The sequence below is a fragment of the Accipiter gentilis genome, chromosome 1 (assembly GCF_929443795.1).
Source record: "Accipiter gentilis chromosome 1, bAccGen1.1, whole genome shotgun sequence".
Classification (NCBI taxonomy): Eukaryota; Metazoa; Chordata; class Aves; order Accipitriformes; family Accipitridae; genus Astur; species Astur gentilis.
The window spans coordinates 37368240-37386941 of record NC_064880.1 but is presented as its reverse complement, the minus strand read 5'-3'; the positions used below and the strand labels follow the sequence as shown (position 1 = coordinate 37386941).

At 62.4% G+C, this 18702-nt stretch overlaps 1 protein-coding gene and 1 non-coding gene across 2 annotated transcripts; both read left to right on the top strand.

The window, feature by feature from the left end:
• Positions 1-332: 332 nt before the first annotated feature.
• On the top strand, positions 333-17826 carry WNT10A (Wnt family member 10A). Its single transcript, XM_049801161.1, has 4 exons — positions 333-1065; positions 3965-4227; positions 12115-12491; positions 17279-17826. Exons 1-4 carry the CDS (start codon positions 392-394, stop codon positions 17744-17746), a joined length of 1782 nt encoding a protein of 593 aa, XP_049657118.1. The 5' UTR covers positions 333-391; the 3' UTR covers positions 17747-17826.
• Positions 14761-14833, top strand: TRNAV-GAC (transfer RNA valine (anticodon GAC)). The gene has a single exon. It is a non-coding gene; the product is annotated as a tRNA-Val (tRNA).
• Positions 17827-18702: the final 876 nt, after the last annotated feature.

Genomic DNA, 18702 nt, shown 5'->3' with positions numbered 1-18702 from the left:
CACACACTTCTCCACGCTGCGCGCGCTTACCCCCCCCCCCCCACCCCGGGCACACTCCCCACGCCGGGCGCGCTCCCCCTACTCCCGTGCCCACTCCCCCACGCCGCCCCTACTTCCCCGCGCCGTGCCCACTCCCCCACACCCCTTCTGCTCCCCGTGCCCACTTCCCCACGCCGCGCACCCCCCCCCCTCCCGGCGCCCACTCCCCCGCCGGCCGTGCCCGCTCACCGCCCCCCACCCCGGCCGGCGCTCGCCCCCCCGCCGCCCGCTCCCTCCCCGGCAGGCTGCGTGCGACACGCCGGCTCCCCGCCCCGCTGCCACCCTCTGCCCCGTCCTTCCCCCGCGGGCTCCTGTCTGGACGTGTCGGGACTCGGGCTCCGGGCGCTGAGTAATGCTCGGCGCAGCGCGATCCCAGGCAGAGCCGCCGCCGCCGCCGCTCCGCGCCCAGCGCTCCCGGGGCGCTCCGGCCGCGACCCTGCCCGCTCCGCCGGCGGCCCGGCGACACCGGGGGGCGGCGGGGGGGGCCGCGGCTCCCCATGTGCCTGCGGGCCCCGCGGGAGCCGCAGCGCCGCTCGCCCGGCGAGCCCTGCCCACGCCCGCCGCGGCCCCGGAGCCCCGGGGCGCCCTGGGGAGCGGCGGGGGAGCGCGCCCCGCGGGCCGAGGGCCCCCCCGGCCCCCCGGCGCGTCCCGCCATGGGGGGCTGAGCCGGGGGGCTGAGCGCGGCGGGGCGGCGGCGGGCAGGGCGGGGGGCGCGCAGCCCTCGCCGGGCTCGGCGGGCGCCGGGGCGGCGGGAGGCGGGGGGGGCATCCCGGGAGGATGGCAGAGCCGCCCCGGCGAGCCGAGCCCCGGCGCGCAGGGAGCCAGTGAGAGGGAGGAGAGGGGAAAACACAAACAAGCAAACAACCCACAACAAACAAAGCGGGCAGAGAGCAGCGCCGAGCCCCGCCGCCCCTGCCCCAAAGGCGCCCGCCCGCCCGCAGCCCGCACAGCCGCTGCCCCAGCGAAGATGCGCCCGGCCCTGGCCCACGGACTCTGCTCGCTGCTGCTCAGCCTCTGGGTACCCAGGTAGGAGCTGCCCCCCCACACCCCCCCCACCCTCCCCGGCCCCGCCGCCGCCGCCGCCGCCGCCGCCGCCGAGCGCCCCGGTCCCGCGGGGAGGGCGCCGGGAAGCCGCCGCGCCCAGCCCCGGGCCGGGGGGGCGGGCTGCCCCGGGGAGGGGGGTGCTCCGGGGGGGTCCCGCCGCCCCGGCCCGGCCCCGCACGGCTGCGGCCCCCCGCTCGGGGCGCTGTCAGGGCCGCTGCCCTCCCTCCGTCTTGCCCCCCCGGCCCGGCGGAGCGCCGGCGGGATGCGCGGCTCCCCCCGCGTTCCGGGAGGTTGTCCCCCTTCCTCCCCGGCCGGAGCCGCCCCAGCGCCCGCCCTGCTTGCCTCAGTTTCCCCGCTCTCCCCGGGCGGAGGACGGGCCTCGCTGCCGGGGGCCTCCGCGGAGGCCGGGGGGATGCCACCGTCGTGGGGGACGGTGCCCACGGGAAGGGTGCCTCTGGCCTCCGCACCCCAGGGGCGCGCACCGGGGCGGGGGATCCACCTGCGTCTCCTCCCCGGCTCCGCCGATCCTAAAGGCGAGGGGGGTAAGAGGGGGCCGCCTGCCTTCCAGAAAACGGCCCCCCAACATTCACCGCCCCTGTCCGTCTCCATCTCCCCCGGGTGGCTTGCAGCTCCCCTCCGCCCGCTCCCAAACTTGTGCGCTGCAGGCAGCCAGGGGTTAACGCTGGTGCTGGTGTGAGTGGGGGGGTCCCCCGCCCTTCCCCCTCCCTCCAGCCCCTTTAAATATAATTTGTTAACGTTGGGACTTGTATTAATTAAAGCAGCAGCCGCTGCAGCCTGTGACCTGGGGGCTTGTCACCGTGAAATCAAGTTTAAATCCAGATTTCAAGGGGGAAGAGAGCTGGGGGGAGCGCTGTGTCCTCCTTGGGAGGGTGACAGTGACAGCTCCTTGCTGGTCCCTGGTGCCCCTGAGCCCTGAGTGAAGCAAGAGGCAGATGGACCTGCCCTCCGCTCACCGGGGCCCTAGACAAGGGCCCCTGCCTCAGTTTCCCCGCTGTGCAATGGGGAGAAGGACCATAACACCCCCCCCCCCAACACACACCCCCTGGGATGCCCTGGGAGAAGGTGGCAGGTGCAGTGGCTGGCTCGGGACAGGCAGAGGACAAGGTCCTTGCAGTGCTTGGGGCTGGAGCTGCTGGGCTTGGGGTTGGTGGTAGCTGCGGACCTGCTTTGCACCGCCTGTCAGCCAGAGCTGGCTTTGACAGCGTGAATGAGCGCAGGAGCTGGGCAGAGGATTTCCCCTCCTGTGTAGGGGCTTTGGAGGGATGCACCCCCTTCCACTCTCCTTCTCTCTGCTCTTCCCCCACTTCAACTCTCCCTGTTGGAGTCACTGTGGATTTGCACTGGGGCAGACGCACATACCACCCATGGAAGTGGTGGAATGGGTATAAACACCCTTGGGAAGCTGGAGAAAGCAGCAGCCTGACCCTGACAGCTCCCCTTCCCCCCTTGAGCAAGCTATAATTCAGCAGGGACCCTGGGGCCGAGCCCTTCCTCCAGAGCTGGGAGAGTGCTGAGCTGGGGAAGTCAGTCCCTGCCCCCCGAGAGCTGCTTCTGTTCATGTACCTGTACCAGGCTTGCAGGATTTTGGGAGGGGGGGGAGCAGAGGGGGAGTAACCCTTCTCCCCAACACCTGGCTGCTCCGAAAGGCAGCTGCAGTCCTTCCTCCAGCATCCTCCTCCAAGTCTCATTTCTGTAATCAAGGTTCAAAGGGCTCCAAGCTCCTTGCTCCTCCCAGGGACCCAGCTCTTGGCTGTCCTGGGGAAGAGAGAGCCCTGCCTGGAGAGAGCTCTCAGCGGGTTCTGAGCTGTCCTGGGCAAGGAGCGGGGCGGTGCTGAGCTCCTGATGGACTCTGCTGCAAGATGCAGGATGCTGCTGGGCATCCCGCTGCCTGCTGCTCGCTTTGCAGGTCCTCTGCTTGGACGCTGTGGATCCCAAGGTCCTTCAAGACATTCCCGGGAGCTGGGCAAACACTTCCTCCCCTTCCATCTCCCTCTCCGCATCCATCAGTCCTGTGTACCACTGTCTTAGTTCCAGGCACCTCTCTCTGGGCATGCTTTGTCCATCTCCCCACACTCCATCCACCTCCCTGTTTCCCTAGGCACCATCTCTACTCGTATAAGTACTTGTACCCCTGTCACGGAGCGTGTGCCTCCCCTTGTACCCATCCAACTGCTGGTCTCTGTGCTTCTGTGGTGGCAGGCATCAGGTCCGGTGGGGCTGGGATGTGACGGTGGATTTGGGATTGTTGCTGGGAGCTTGAGGGTGTTCAGCAGGGTGCTTGGCTCCGAATTTCCCAGCTGAGCTAGCAGGAAAAGGCTGGTCCCTCTGGTTACCTCCCTTGTGAGGACCAGCAGTGCCAGGGGGTTACAGGAGATGCAGGGAAGGGATCAGCCAGCAACAGGGAAGGAGCCAGACCTGGGATGGGTCTCCTGCTCTGGGGTCTCTGGATTCTCCCAGTGGGAAACCCAGGCTCTCAGGGGAAGGCGAGCCATGGCAGTCTGTGCCCGAGAGTCTGCACCGCATGGCCAGGGCGGGAGATCCCTGGGGGAGCATGCAGAGGGGCTGCAGCCCCAGGAGGTGCTGGGCTCCAGAGGCAGGAAGGCCAAATTTGGCTGCCGCCGGGCACAGGCTGCCGGGCTGTGCTGACATGACTGGAGAGGATTACAGCCCCATCGCTGCTGGGGCATCTCTGCCCAGGGGTTTTCCAGCCTTCTCTATAGGCAGTGGGCACAGTGTGGGTTGAGGAGCATCTCCCCTCCCCCTGTGTCCCCCCTCCCAAGCTCTTCCCCCTCCCCAAAGGGGAAGCGAGCGGTTGACACGTTGCTTGCTCCGAGCTCACGGGTTTCCCTTTCCCTCCCAGCTCCTGCTCCAATGAGATCCTGGGCCTGAAGCTGCCGTCGGAACCGGTGCTGAATGCCAACACGGTGTGCCTGACCCTGCCGGGGCTGACACGGCGGCAGCTGGAGGTGTGCGTGCGCCACCCCGACGTCACTGCCTCGGCCATACAGGGCATCCAGATCGCCATCCACGAGTGCCAGCACCAGTTCCGGGACCAGCGCTGGAACTGCTCCAGCCTTGAGACTAAGAACAAGATCCCCTATGAGAGCATCATCTTCAGCAGAGGTAAGGGCTGGACAGTCGGACGGTCTCCCTCCTCCTCCTCTTCCTCTGCCCAGCCCCTGCTCTCAGGAGCCCTCATGGGCTCCCCATGGGCCCCTGCACAGCTCTTCCCTGGCTCAGGGAACCAGGCCAGCTCTTCAGCATCCCCATGCATGAAGGCAGACAGAGCTTGAGAAACCTCAGGGTCTGCCAGACCAAGCAGCGCTGCGCTGTGGCAAAGCTGGGCTCTTCTCCATGCACCTTTGTACCTCCGCTGGCCCTTGTCCTGAGCTGCTCCTCCCTGCTCAGCCCCAGCTGCTCCCAAGGCTCCTTCCAGCCCCACCACTTTCTGGCATCTTCCCCCCATGCGGTGTAGGCTGGTGTTTGGAGCGGTGCCATGGGTGTGCAGCACCGTTGGTGCGTCTGAAGGTGGATGCCGTGTGCTGGGATTTGGTTTGGTGGATGCAGTGAGCATCTTGGCTCATTCCTGCTCTGGGGATGGTGTTTCAGTGCATCATGGTGAGCAGAAATGCCCCTAGCTAATGGGACATAGCTCTGTGAGCCCATCACCCTGGTGTCCTGCCTTTGGGTTGGCTCCCCAGTGTGGAGAGCTGAGGGCTTTCTGTTTTGTGGGACTCTAGAGTGTGGTGGCATGGGGGGCAGGGAGACAGGCTGTCCTGGGAGCTCGCCTGCCCACAGAGCCCCTACCTGCGCTGCTGGGAGAGCTCTCCTAGCCCTCCACTGTCTTGCTGAGCCCTGGCGCCAGGATCTCGTCGTCTCCCTTACAGGCATGGCCAGCTCTGCCTGTATTGGAGCCTCCTGAGTTGATACTCTTTCCCTCAGGAGTGGACTCTGGGGGTGCAGAGGGGCTGCCCTGCATGGTGCAGATCAGGGTTGTGACCTGATGGGACTTTCTGTAGATACTTGAATCTATCCTCTCACCTAAGCACCCTTCCTGAAGCCTGGGCCTCAGCACATTTCTAAGTGCCCATTGCCCCAGACTGTGGGCAGGAGAGGACAATATGATGCCAGTGGCAGGCAGGATGCTGAGGGCAGGCAAGGTGGCCAGCAGCTCCTCCAGGTCCTGAGGAAGGCAACAACTACCAAAGATGCTGCTCTCTTGCCCTTTTTGGGAACCTCCTAGCCTGGTGCCCAGCAGAGAGATGCCTCCGTCCCCCCTTCCCCAAATATCCTTACACATCTTACAACATCTTCTCTCCCTGGGACTGAGAGGAGAGTCTCACAGAGAAGAAGTTGGCAGCTTGAGGCTTATATGCCTTTGAGGGGATGCGCTGGCAGGAGCCCCCAGGCAGCTGTAGCAGGTGGGGCGATGGCTGTAGAGGGGAGCACAGAAGTGTTTCGGTGCTGGGAGGTCCCTTGGGTCCAGGGCAGATGGGCAAAACCTCACTGGAGGGGATGCTACCTTGGAGCACGCATGGCATCAGGGCTGTGGTTCTGCCGTGGAGCAGCCGTGGTCCCTCTCGGCACGCCGGTGCCTGGAGGAGGGCAGCGTCTCTTCCCTCCACGAGCAGCACCCAGGTTAGGGCCTGGCAGGGAGGGTGGGGACCGTCAGCCCTGATAAGCATCGAGGTATTTCCAGGTCCTCTGAGGAATGCAGTTCACTTCTAGTCTCCTCAGGCGGCAGGAGACACCGGCTTGCTGGCTCAAGTTGCTCACACACCCAGGTGAGCTTCCGTGCTCCAGGTCCCACCAGGCTGGGTGAGAAGCTCCAGCAGCAGAGCATTGACCTTCTGCATCTCTCCCTCAGCCCACCAGGTCTGGTGGTGGCCGGTGACCTGCAGCTCACTTGTGTCTCAGGTGCCACCGCAGCCTTTCCCGCTGTCAGGGCTGTGACCGATGGGTGTGGGGACTCCCGCAGCCCCTGGACTCTTGCCCCAGTCCTGAGCTCTTGGCTATGGCGCAGCCCAGGCTCCCAGCACTGGTGGGATCCCATTCCCTGGGATAGAGGCCCAGCACCAGGGAAGGATGAAGGTAGGGTTGGAGCAGCAGAGCAGAGGGGCACCTCATGGCACTCCTGTTTCGGCAGCAGAGGGTGCAGGATGAGCCCCAAGCACCCAGGCCATCCCATGCGGTTGCTCGGAGCCGTTCTGGCATGGAGCAAACCTTAAGGCTGGTGCCCTGGCCCGCTTCCAGCCCGCTTGTGTCCCTCAATAACTGAGCTGGAGCTCTGAGCTCCATCTTGCAGCTGTTATGGACACAGACATCAGAGCAGGGATGCTGGGTGCATCTCCCGAGTCTGGAGCCAGAGGAGAGGCAAGCAGTGGAAGCGAGGGGTGCAGGCTCCGTGCCGCAGGCATTAATGCATCTGACCCCCAGGGACCAGGTCTCTGCTCTGCGCCCTGCCTCATCCTTGCCGTGCCTGGGAACACAACGTGCTTGTAGGATCATTGTTTGTAACCCGAAGTGACAGACCCCTTTAATCTTTCATTCCTTTTCCCACTTCTTCAGCCATCAGTTCAGCCGTGCGTGAATCTCACTTTAAATTATTTGTAGCTGGCTTCTCCCGCCCTCTCTCCCGGCTTGGCTCTGCTCCCCACCTCCGCCCCGTCCTCCTGCATCTCTTGCATCTTCCCCAGCACAGGCGTGAGCTGTCTGGGGTGCAGCGCAGGTGACTGTCCCACGCTCTGCCTGGCATCCAGGCACTTGGTGGAGTTGGGGACCTCACCCCCTGGGGACAGAGCAGGGGACAGTGGCAAAAGAGTGCCTGTCTCCCCTTACCCCTGATCTGATTTCAGAAGTTTGAGTGGAAGCCCTGGGGATCCAGGAAGGAGCAGGGAGGCTTCAAATTGGACAGGGCTGGGAGTCTGGGATGGCTTCTGGGCAGCATAGCTGGGGACAGGGATGCTGACAGCATCCTGGGCAGAGCACAGACCTGCCGGGCTCAGCAGGGAGATGCAGCCGCCCCTGGGGTGCAGGGCACAGCGGCTGCGAGGCACAACAACAGGTTAGCAGAGGGCAAGCAGACGGGGTGCCCAGGGTTTTATCATCTTTGCTCTCACAGAGCCTCTGGGGTTTTTTGAGACATCCTCAGGGGCTGTGGGTTTTTCAAGTTTGGTCTTTTGATGCTGCACCCTTGAGGTGTGGGCTGTCCCTCGCACCCCTCGCTGAGCCTCCAGTGCTATCTGCACCCCCTGTCCTCCTTGGCCTACGTCCATGTGCCCTCCATGTGCATCCAGACTCAGCATTGCCATTGCAAATCCTCCTCCCGTCTTCCCTGGCTCCTCAGCTGGCTGCCTACGTCCTTGCCAGCCTCCTGGCCATTCCCTGGCACTGGCACCCCTGCTAGCACCCTCCAGTCCTGTCCCTGGTCCCACCCTTCTCTGCTGTCCCTCCTTCTCCCTCCATGTGCTGGCCTGCCGGCAGAGACATCCTCTCCTGGGCCCAGGGGCAGATGTAGGAGGATGGAGCGGTAAGGTGGAGTCAGGTGGCTGAATCTGCACCAGCAATGGAGACAGGTCCCCTGCTCCTGCTCCAAGGGTAAGCAGCAGAATTGTGTCCACCTCGCTGGAGAGGGTGGCCTGTTGCCCCCAGTATGTGGTGCCCCCGCAGCATCTGTGGGCTGCCGGACACTGCCGTGTGGCTTGGCTGGGCTGAACTGTGTCTGGGTACCTGCCAAAAACAAAGCTGCAGATGGCAGTGGTCACCGAGCCTTTGTCCTTTTCTGGTATGCGTGCACCCATGGGTGGGTGCAATGCCAGCGGGGCTGGGACTGTCCGGCTGCCGGGCAGGGTCTGTGCTAAGGGATCCCTCTTCCCTGAACATTCCCCTTTGCTCATCCCAACCCCATCTATATGGAGCTCTGAAAGAAATGGGACCCTCACAGAGGGACTGGGTGTCCTTGAAGGCCGCCAAAGGTGCGTGGCTGGAGGGAGCATGGCTCTGAGAGCAGTATGCCCTGGTTTCTTCTGCAGCCTTTGTAGGGACGGGTGATGCTTGGATGCCCTGTGCCTTCCTTAGAAGGGCTCCCTGGTTCCAAGGGGTCTGTGTGGCCATGGCCAAACCTTGATTTCTTACAGCAAGGAGAGGGGAACTCCCTGCAAGGCTGGAAACACCAGGTGCTGGGGCCCAGCCAACTGCAAACTGGAGCTTGGGGAGGCTTTGCCGTGTGTTGAGGGAGGCAGGTGCTGTTACGGATATCTGGGGAGATGCTGCCAAGCTCAGGACCCCGGCGCCTGGCTCTGCAGAGCCCCAGCCAAGCTCCGGTGCCCGCAGACCGCAGCGGCTGGCCTGGTGCAGCTGCAGCTGGGCTGCTGGCAGGGTTTTCAGTACCCCCAGGCAAACCAATGGCTTTGCCCACCTGGCCCCGAAGCGCACGTGGGTGCTTCAGATGCTCAGCTACATCTCTGTGGGCGCCCCCATCCCCTGGACCTTCCGCTAGCTGATGGGTGCAAGCGAGACCCTGGGGCCAGGGCAGCATCCCCGGAGTTGTGGAGCTGAGCCCGGGTCCCTGCAGCCCGCAGAGCGGCGAGGGCTGCCGGCTCGGAGCGCCGTGGGCGGACGGGGAGCGAGGGCTGCGGGCTGTCCCTGGCACGCTCACGGAGGTGCAGGGAGGCAAGTCGGGATCTGCAGGGAGGCGTTTAGTGCCTGGCGTGGGGCCAGACCCTGGCAGGTTCACCTGCAGTTTAATTAGGGAGAGGGGAGGGAGCGGGGCTGGGGGAGAGGCGGCGTGTCGGGACTGGCCATCTCCGCGGGCCTCGTAGGAGGTGGCGGGAGAAACTCTCCACCTCGCCAGCCAGCGGGGCCGGGGCGATGTGCCCACAGCCCCTGGCAGCTGCCACCCACTCCTCGGGGGTACTGCCAATGGAGGGGGCAGCTGAGCAACTCTGGGGTACCCCAGGGTGCACCTGGGCCAGGCTGTCCTGCCTGCTCCCTCGATGCCACCCAGGCACTGCAGTGATGGGTGCCAGGAGGGCGTTGCTGCCTGGGTGCGATGGGAGCAGTGGGAGGAAGGCCATGACTCCAGCTCTGCCTGGTCTCCAGACCATGGAGCCTGCAGTCGTGCCTGACCCAGCCCCATATCCACATGAGAGATGGAGAAACTGCAGCATCTGTGGCAGAACCAGTGCCAGCTGGGGCTTGGGGTCCTGCTAAATGGCCCCCCATCTCCTAGGTGCATCTTGACAGGGAAAGTTTTCCCCTGCTACAGAAACTGCTTTGGGATCTGACCTGGGGCCAAGATTTCGGATCCATCCTCCTTGCCCAGCACGGTCCTTTAAGTACACAGCAGACTGGATGCCGGCGGCGGTGTCAGGGTGGTGTCCTCCATTCCCTCTTCCCTGCAGGATGCAATACTTCTCCTTGCGCCTCCCACGGCTACAACCTCTTCTGTGGTCTCTGGAGGGATCTAGTGACTCAAAACATCACCACTGAGGTCTTAGGTGGCTGTAGTAGCCAGAGAGCCTCCCTCTGAAGGGCTTGGGGCCGGCTGCCGCACACCGCGCTCTGCTGTGGTTCCTGGAAGCTCCCACCCTTGCTGAGCCCATGAGGCTGGTGGTTGTCGCCTGCAGCCATGTTGCTTGCTGCTTTGCTGCAATCGTCTGGGCTCTGGCGTGGCCAGGGTAGAGCAAGGAATGTAAACTAAACCTCCAAGCAGAACCATGCTGGTATGGCTGCTGCGGTCCCAGTGCTGCCCTGGGCCCCTTCTCCCCATTGCTCACAGCTCCCCATCATGGGATGAGGGAAGGAGGTGAGAAGGCAGGGAGGAGCGGCGGGGCCAGGCAGAGTGATACTGAGCAGGGAAATGACCACGGTGAGATGGGGACAAGACTCTCAGAGTGCTGGGATGTCAAGTCCTGGGGACCAGCCCGTCCCCTGCCCACAGCCTGCGGGATGGCAGCTCCAGGGACAAGGAGCCATGCCTCACCCATAAGCTCACGCATGGCTGGAGAGGAATGGAGGAAGGAGGAGGGCTGGGGCTTGACCCCAGAGGTTGCTCAGCCGTGGAGGGCACCAAATGAACCCGGCCTCTTTACCTGCAAGGAGACGGGCTTATTAGATGGACTGGGTGGGGTAGAGCTTCTGTCTGAGCTCCAGAAGGGATTTTAAGGAGATGCCACATGGGGAATTATTCGTTAGGCTGGAGAAATGTGTGAGAAAGAGGCTAATGGAAGGGCAGGGCTGAGAGGAGAGTGTCACGCCGGGTGGAGGATTTGCTGCTGCCATCCACGGGCACTGGCTGTGCGAGAAGCCAGTGATGCCGAGCGGGGCGGCAGCAACAGGTCCCTGCTTTTGGGCTGTGCCCAGCCTTGGCTCGTGAAGGGCTGGAGCTGGCCCAGATTATGGGGATGGAGAACTGATATGGAGAGGATTTGGGGACCCTGGAGACCTTCCGGTGCTGGTTCTCCATCCTGCATCGCTTACCTGGGGGCTGAATTTCCCCAGATTTGGGCTGTCCTGCTCTAACAGCGATGTGGGTGTGTTGCAGGCGCTGCCTGCCAGCGCTCTCCCCGGGGAGGCTGCGCAGCGTACGCACCAGCAGCCCCATTACCTGCCCGCTGAAAAATGTTGTTCAACTTGTGCATGGAAAGAGGTAGGCTGAGAGCAAGCTTGTCCCACACCGAGGGGAAGCTGGGAGAGGCTCCTGCTGGCTTTTAAGCAGCGCCTCGTTAATTTTTTAAATGCACCAGTGTCAAATTAACACACAAAAGAGCAGCATGACTTTAAATGCAGGTTTCCGAGCTGTGTTTCATTTCCCTTTAATAAGATCATAGCATTTGCTCAGCGGGCGGCAGCGAACCACTGAGGAGACATGCGTGATGGGGAGCATCACCAAGGATGGGCGACGGCGGCGGGGAGTGGTTGTGCTCTCACCTCTCGTGACTCCGCAGCGCAGGCAGGGAGCTGGCAGAGCCCCTGCCTGGGATCTGTGCTTTGGGGTGCTTGCCCAAGCCCCCCATTAGTTAGCAGGGATCTGCTGGAGAAAATGCCCCAAACCCTCTTGGCTGTTCAGCTGTAGCAAAGCCAGGGCTGATCAAGCTGCTCTTGTCCAACGGAGGGAGAGAGGCTGGCGAACTCCAGCTATTTATTTATTCATGTGTGAAGCCACGGCACAAAATCTGGCTCTCCCTCCTTCCCCTCCTCATGCTGGGGCTGGTCACTGCGTACTGAAGCAAAGAGAAATGTGGGCTCCCTGCTTGGCCTGGGAACCACAAATAAAAATATTACTTTGCATTTAAAATAAAATAGAAGTTCCCAGGTAGCAGAGGCTCTTCACCCAGCTGAAGCGAAGCCAAGTGGCCCTCAGGCAGCCCCCGCTGACAGCCCCACGGAGCCCCTGCCGTGGGACCCGTCCCTGTCCCCTTCCACCCCATCCCCAGCTAATGGCACTTGCAGATGTCCTCGCTCACCAGCATTTAACGACTACCAGCTGCTGGCCCTGGCAGCGCGCGGTGTGGTCACGTCATGCTCTAACTAACTAGGGATGCTCGATTTTTCCAGTGCGGTATCGCGTTTGGAGCTTCTTGCGGGAGCTGGCGGGGCTCAGGGAGGGAAGGGGCATGAGCAGACAGCTGGGGCTGGACAGGCAGTGCTGCCTGATCCTGCACCCTGTGGGTAAGCAGAAATGGCCCATTCCTCAGCAGAAGTATTCCTCAGCCAGCATTATATTTAACATAGTGGGAAACTCTGAGTGGAGGCGGGTGGAGATACTGCCTTTCCCATCAGAGCCATAACGCTGATGCCTGAGCAATGCCGTGGTGGCACGTCCCAGGGTGATGTGAGAGCACTAGATGGGGATTTGCTCATGGTCCAAGTGGGAGCTGGTGCATCAGAACAAGGCAAGGCACAAGCTGAACCTCCAGCTCCCTACACCCCAGCATGATACTGGACTCATCCAGTCCCCTGCGGGGGCCACACCACCCAGCCTGAGCCTCTCTCTTTCCTTCCTCGCAGGCTTTCGGGAGAGCGCCTTCGCCTACGCCATCGCGGCCGCCGGTGTGGTGCACGCTGTCTCCAATGCCTGCGCCCTTGGCAAGCTGCAAGCCTGTGGCTGTGACCAGAAGCGCCGGGGTGATGAGGAGGCTTTTCGGCGCAAGCTGCACCGTCTCCAGCTGGAGGCCATGAACCGTGGCAAAGGCATGGTGCACGGGGTGCACATGGAGCACATGCCGGCTGAGACCCCCGGCCTCCAGGACTCCTGGGAATGGGGAGGGTGCAGCCCTGATGTGGACTATGGGGAGAAGTTTTCCAAGGATTTCCTTGATTCCCGGGAAACCTACAGGGACATCCATTCCCGCATGAGGCTGCACAACAACCGTGTGGGCCGGCAGGTGAGTGGGGTGCTGGGCAGTGGGTGCAGGGCAATGGTAGCTGGGATGGGGTCCCTGGGACACGTGGGTGGGCTGTGAGGGGCTTGTGCTGGCTGTGGTGGGATATGTGTGTGAGGCTGGGATTGCCCCCAGGCACTCTCTCTGCCCAGTTTTGCCCGGAGCAAAGGCAGCGGTGCAGCCCTGTTGCAGAGCATCTCTGCTGGGGAGGGCACCTCTGAGCATCACTGCTGTCCCTCTGCCAGGGGACAATTCCCCAGGCCTCTGTCACCTGCCTGTGCTGCAGTGGTGCTGTGGGGATGGCACAGCAATGAGTCCCGCTCCTGCCTCTCAGGGACTGGGTGAACTGGTGTCAGGCAGCTGCAGTGGGAGGGAGCTACGGACAGCGAGGAGAAAGTCACTGGCATCATGGGGACACAGCATAGGCTCGGCAGCACCCAGCCACGGCCCGGCCTCTGGAGAGGGAGCCGGTGCCCTGAGGAGGCAGATGTGAGCGGGACTGAGCGAGGCAGTGGGTGCCTATGCCAGCTGGGAAGAGCAGCATCCCCTTGGGAGTGGAGGTGACAGCCCACAGACTCGTCCCCTGGCTCTGAGGGGGTGCTGGAGCCTGCCCAGGCGAGCAGGGCAGCCTGCCCTCCATTCTCATGATGTCAGGTCTCGTTAAAGGTGCTAATTAGTAGCTCGTTCTGTCTGGAAGCTGATGTTTAAAAGCAGCCTGACATTGGAGACAAGAAGCACGCAGGCAGGAGGGGCTGGGAGGATGGCTGCATTTGCCTGCCTGGCTTTGCTCCCAGCAGGTGCCTGGGAGACCCCATCCTGTGGATCCAGTGGGACATTTGTCCCCAAGACCCCAGCCACGTGCCGCCAGGGCAGCACAGAGGGATGTGTAGTGGCTGCAGGAATAAGTAATTAAAGATCAGAATTCCACAGGGAGTGTTTCCCCAGGATCGCCTAGACATTTGGATGTGCCTCTTGCTTTGAGCATGTGTAAAGCCATCTGTAAGATGGGGATGCTGCAGAGCAGGACCTTGATGTGTGCCCTTCCCTGGTGCTGGAGCTGAGCTTTACCACCCCAAAAAGCTGCCCCAGTTTGGTCAAGCTGTAAATGCCTGGAGAAAGCTAGACAGAGGTTTTTGCTTGTTTGCTTGTCTGCGCGTGGTGGAGGCTCGCCCAGTGTTAGGCAGCTAAATTCTCTGCAGGCTGCTCTGCCCCAAGCAGAGGCAAGACCCCCTAGCCCCTCCCAATTCTGGGTGCAGGGCTCATCCTGGCTCCCCTCCAGCTCTGCATGCCCAAAACAACTGGGACTCTTGGCAGTGCTCAGAAGTTTGGAGTCTGTATTGCCCATTTCCCAAGGGAAGTCCCCACAGCCCCCTGCAGAAGGAGGGGAAGGTGAGAGAGGAATATTTGCACAGGGGTGATGTTACCACATGGTGCCTGTGGGATCCAGTAACAGCAAAAATGCCTGGGGTCTGCTTGTCCCCAAGGACAGGCAGGCACAGGACTGGCAATGTCAGCTCTTGGTGGCTTCAGAGACCATCCAAAGAGCTGGACTGCTGGAAGAAGCCTGGGAGCTGGAAGCAGAGGCAGAGGAGGACCAAAGGGATAAAGGAGGGGATGATACCAGTGCAGGTGGGGAAGAAATGGCTGGACAGGCTGCCCAGCTCAGGGACACTGTTGAGATGAGAGTGTAAGCCCATGTGCGCGTTGGATTGTGATGGTTGTGGGTGCCATGCATTGGAGCAAGGAGATGATGCTGTGCCTGGTCTGTGCCTGTTGGTGCCATGCTTATTGCTGGGGCTGGACCTGGCCATCCACGTGCCTGGGGATGGGTTGTCCAGCTTCCCGCCTGCTCTCTTAGCCATGCTGTGGGTCCCACTCCCACCCAAGCCCTCCTCACTCCTAGGACCATCTTTCTGCTGTAATAAGGAACAATCTGCTGGGATTTCCCAGGAAAGGAGTGGCCATGCTGGATGCAGCAGCTCTGTGCTCCTCCCCTCCAAGTCCTGAGGCTTCAACCCCTTGAGCAGAGCGGTGACTCGGACATGCATGCCATGCGCCATGCCCTGCCGTGTGCCATCCTTCTTCGTGCACCGAGCAGCTGCAGCACCCAGGGCTCTCCAGCATCTCACTGATGCTGAGCATCCTCCCCACAGTCCCTATGTGTCCCAAGGGTGCTCTGCACATGGATAAGCCTGGCTCCCAGCTCGGACCCTGCAATGCTTTTGGGATGACAATCCCACCGATGGCCTCATCCAGTGGGTGCAGGATGTGGGTTTCTGTAGTGTAGTGGTTATCACGTTCGCCTGACACGCGGAAGGTCCCTGGTTCGAAACCAGGCAGAAACACCCTGATTTTTTCATCTTTTGTATCCAGCTACAAAGCCAGAGAGGGGATTGCAGCTGCAGGGGATGCACAGCATCCTCCGACCATGGCAGTGGTCACCTTGGTCTTGAGTTGGAATAGGAAGCCCCGGGGCTTCCAATTCCAACTCAAGACTGAGGTGGGTGTCCTGCATCCTTGGGAGGGAGCAAGTTCCCCAGCAAGGAGCAGCAGGAGCATGCAAGAGGCTTTGCAGGTCCTCCTAACCTGCCAGATCAGAGAGCGAGAGAGGATGAAAGGCAGCCAGGAACTACCCATTAGCCTCACAACAAAGACCTACGATAAAGCTCTTATGAGCGTGTCTGGGAGGAGCTGGGAATGTGCGAAAGAAAGCACCAGCGAGTCCGGGCATGTGCCGAACCCGGGTGTCTGTGAGACGGGGGAAGGACATGGCCGGGTAGAGGTGCGTGGAGGAGATCCGATGGCAAAAGGATGGGGCCAAGGCTCAGATGGGTCCTTCTCGGGTCTCCTCGATCTGGCAGGGTCCTGTCCCCCTTGTGCTGCCCGTGCAGGAGGAATAACAAGCTGTCCCTGGGCAGGGATGGATGGGTGCTGCGGTGCTGGGGCTCAGGATGCTCAGCAGTGATGGCTTGAGTGCTGGAGATGGCACACACACACTGCCTTCTCCGGCCCGTGCTGCAACCAGCTGCAGCCCCAAATGAGCCCCTGTGCAGCTGTCATGCCACTATCCCCTCCATCCCGGTGGTGACTATCCCAGCCACAGCCCTATATGCAGATTTTCCCTGGTCCGGCCAAGGGAGCAGGGGGGGGATATGGGAAAGGATGGGGTCCCAGTGCCACCATGTTCCCATGGATGGTGGCAAGGATGGTGGCGAGCAGCTGGTATTCCTGGCCAGCACACCCAGCACACGCCGAAGAGGCCCAGCTGCTCATTACCTGTGAGGTAGAGGCTGTTCCCAGCAGGAGACAGGACTCTCAGCAGGATGAAAGCCAAACTCCAGCCCAGCCCAGACCTCTCTGCCGTGTGCCCCAAGCTCCAGGCATGTTTCCCTGACCTGCCTTCATTACCATAACTGCTTAGCAACGGCGAGATTTACTCAAAAACAAGAAAACAAGGAGTAAAAACTACCCACCCCTACCAAAACAAGGCACTCCTCTCATACGCATCCCCCCCAGGGAGGGGGCAGGAACAGGCAGCGCGTGTCAGGCGTGAAGCCGGGCGGCCGGGCAGGGCTGGCATCATGGGACAGTACCTTGTGCAGGGCCACGCGTCCCCTGGGCTCCCCCTGAGCCCCGGTGTGTGGCCCTGGGTGGGAGGATCAGACCACGATAGTCTTTGCAAGCCCCAGCCTGGCTCCCAGAAGGGTTTCGGTGTCCCCACGGGAAGGGGACTTGCTGGAGCCTGTGTGAGCACGTGGGCATGGGGGCATGCGACCCAGCAGGGAATCCCTGTCAGGACAGAGCACAGGATGGTATAAACTGTCTCTTTCTAGGCTGTTGTGGGGATGTGTGGCCGCTCCGTGCCCCTGGAGATTGCTTAGCAGGAGCTGTTTCCCTCGGCACAGCCACAGCAGCATCCCTTGCAGGGATGGGGGATCTAGGGGGACCCCAGCTCAGCAGCATTGTCCAGGGATCCCAAGGTCCTCCTTACCCCTGCACTGGCCTCTGGTCCTTGCACAAGCTGCGCTCCCCGGCCAGCCCAAACCACAGCTGCAGCCTAGCCCATGCACCCTGGCCCTCGTGGGTGGTGGACGTGTGGCACCGGCCTCAATGCAGCCTCCCCACGGCCTCCCCAAACCACAAGTCGGGGCTATGAGCATCTCTGATTCCTGCTTGAAATTCGGGTGATGGTGGGAGGCAGCGCCTTAGCCTTCCAGCGCTGTGCCCAGGGCTCCCATGAGAAAGCAGGCAAAAGCTGAAAGCAGAGCTGCTCCTGGGACTCCCAGAGCTGGGGATTTACAGGAGGAAAGCCCTGGGGAGGGAAAAGCATCCCTCCCACCTGCCCTTCTTGCAGTGCTCCTGGCTGGTGAGGTGCCTGGGGGACCCTTGCATTGGGGAGTCCCAGTAGGGCTGGAAAGATACAGCCACACTGGCTTTCAGTTGGGCTCCGGGATCAGGTTGATGCTGCTGGAGCCAAGCAGCAGTGGAAGGTGAGTCCCTGGCTCCTTCTCCTCCCTATGGTCAGGTAGCTCACCCTCCCCTTTAGGTGCTGATCACTTGCTGGAGCATAAAAGCCAGTTGGTACTGCCAGGATAGGAAGGGACAGGGTGTGGAACATGGGTGACACTGGGCACAGCAACAGGCTTTGCAGCTCCAGGGCTCTGATGGCTGCTCATGCCAGCCCTTGGTGTTCCCATAGTGCCAACCCACAGCGAGCTCCGTGATGGCTTCTCCGGTCCCCCGAAAATGTCTCCTCCATGCTGACCACTCATGCTTCCCTCCCCGCCCAGGTGGTGATGGACAACATGAGGAGGAAGTGCAAATGCCACGGCACCTCGGGGAGCTGCCAGCTGAAGACGTGCTGGCAGGTGACACCCGAGTTTCGCCTGGTGGGGTCCCTGCTCAAGGACCGCTTCTACGGGGCCACCCTCATCCGGCCCCACAACCGCAACGCCGGGCAGCTGGAGCCGGGCCACGCTCGGCATCGCCGCCGGGCCGGCATCAGCGAGCTGGTTTACTTTGAGAAGTCACCCGATTTCTGCGAGCGGGAACCGGCCCTGGACTCCTTGGGCACCCAAGGGCGCCTGTGCAACAAGACCAGCCCGGGCATGGACAACTGCGAGAGCCTGTGTTGCGGCCGTGGGCACAACATCCTGCGGCAGACGCGCAGCGAGCGCTGCAACTGCAAGTTCCACTGGTGCTGCTTCGTGGCCTGCGAGGAGTGTCGCATCACCGAGTGGGTCAGCGTCTGCAAGTAGCCGGGCAGGGATGGGTGCCCACCCCAGGGTGCCAGGGACAAGCATGCCTGCCCGCAGGGGGGGGAGGGAGACGGGGATCGGCGCTGGGGGGGGAGATGGAGCCATGGTACCCGCTTTCTTCCACTCTGAGGGGATCAGGAGAGGAGATGCTCGGCACCCTCTGAAATTAGCACTTTGTCGTCACCTGGGGAGGGCAGGGCTGCCTGCTGCCTGCTGCCCGCCTGGCCCCACACGAGAGCACCAAGGCTCCCGGCCCCGGGGAGCGCACGGCCATGCTGTACAGACCGCCGACACCAGCACCGCTCGGGGGGGCGGAGGGTGGGCATGGGGGTGGGGGAGTGCCTGCTGGCACCCAGCGGGACGGGGCAGGGTGGGGTGGGGGACAGCAGGGCGTGGGGAGCCCAGGGTGGGAGGGGAGGGGGGGACACACGCATTGGCACCGTGCACAGGTTCCTCTGGCCACGTGCGAGACTGTGCTCCGAGAGGGATGGGGATGGAGCATCCCTTGGGATGGAGAGGGGGCACAGCTCCCCAGGCTGGGGCTCGCCTCTGCTGGGGCAGAGCTTGGGCTGGCTTGGGCTGCAGCATTGTGGCCGGAGGGGAGGGTGCCTGGGGCTGTGCTGTGCGTGCCTGTGTTATTGTATGGTAAGTTATTTTCTGGTTGTGAATAAAAGTGGATTGGAGACAGCACAGGGTATTTCAGGGTGCAGCACCCTGCTCTTCCTGCTGCCCGGGGCTCTCTGCTCCTGCAGGGTGCCAGAAGGATGGAGGGGGACCCTCAGTACTGCCTACCCACTTGTGCGAGACTCTCCCTGGTGCTCTGCTGCCATCCCATAAGAGTCCTAGGAGCTGTTTGCAGACTGGCAGGAGGTGGGAACCCCAAACACTTATGAGGTGGCTGCTGGGAGGCTCCTGCCCAGCCAGACGCATGCTGGACCCCATCCATCCTGTGGGAA

Bases quoted from the DNA above. Each gene is read 5' to 3' on its own strand.
- WNT10A (XM_049801161.1), top strand. From the start codon at position 392: ATGCTCGGCGCAGCGCGATCCCAGGCAGAGCCGCCGCCGCCGCCGCTC. The intron at 1,066-3,964 runs GTAGGAGCTGCC...TTTCCCTCCCAG, and splicing joins CTCAGCCTCTGGGTACCCAG to CTCCTGCTCCAATGAGATCC. The intron at 12,492-17,278 runs GTGAGTGGGGTG...CTCCCCGCCCAG, and splicing joins ACAACCGTGTGGGCCGGCAG to GTGGTGATGGACAACATGAG.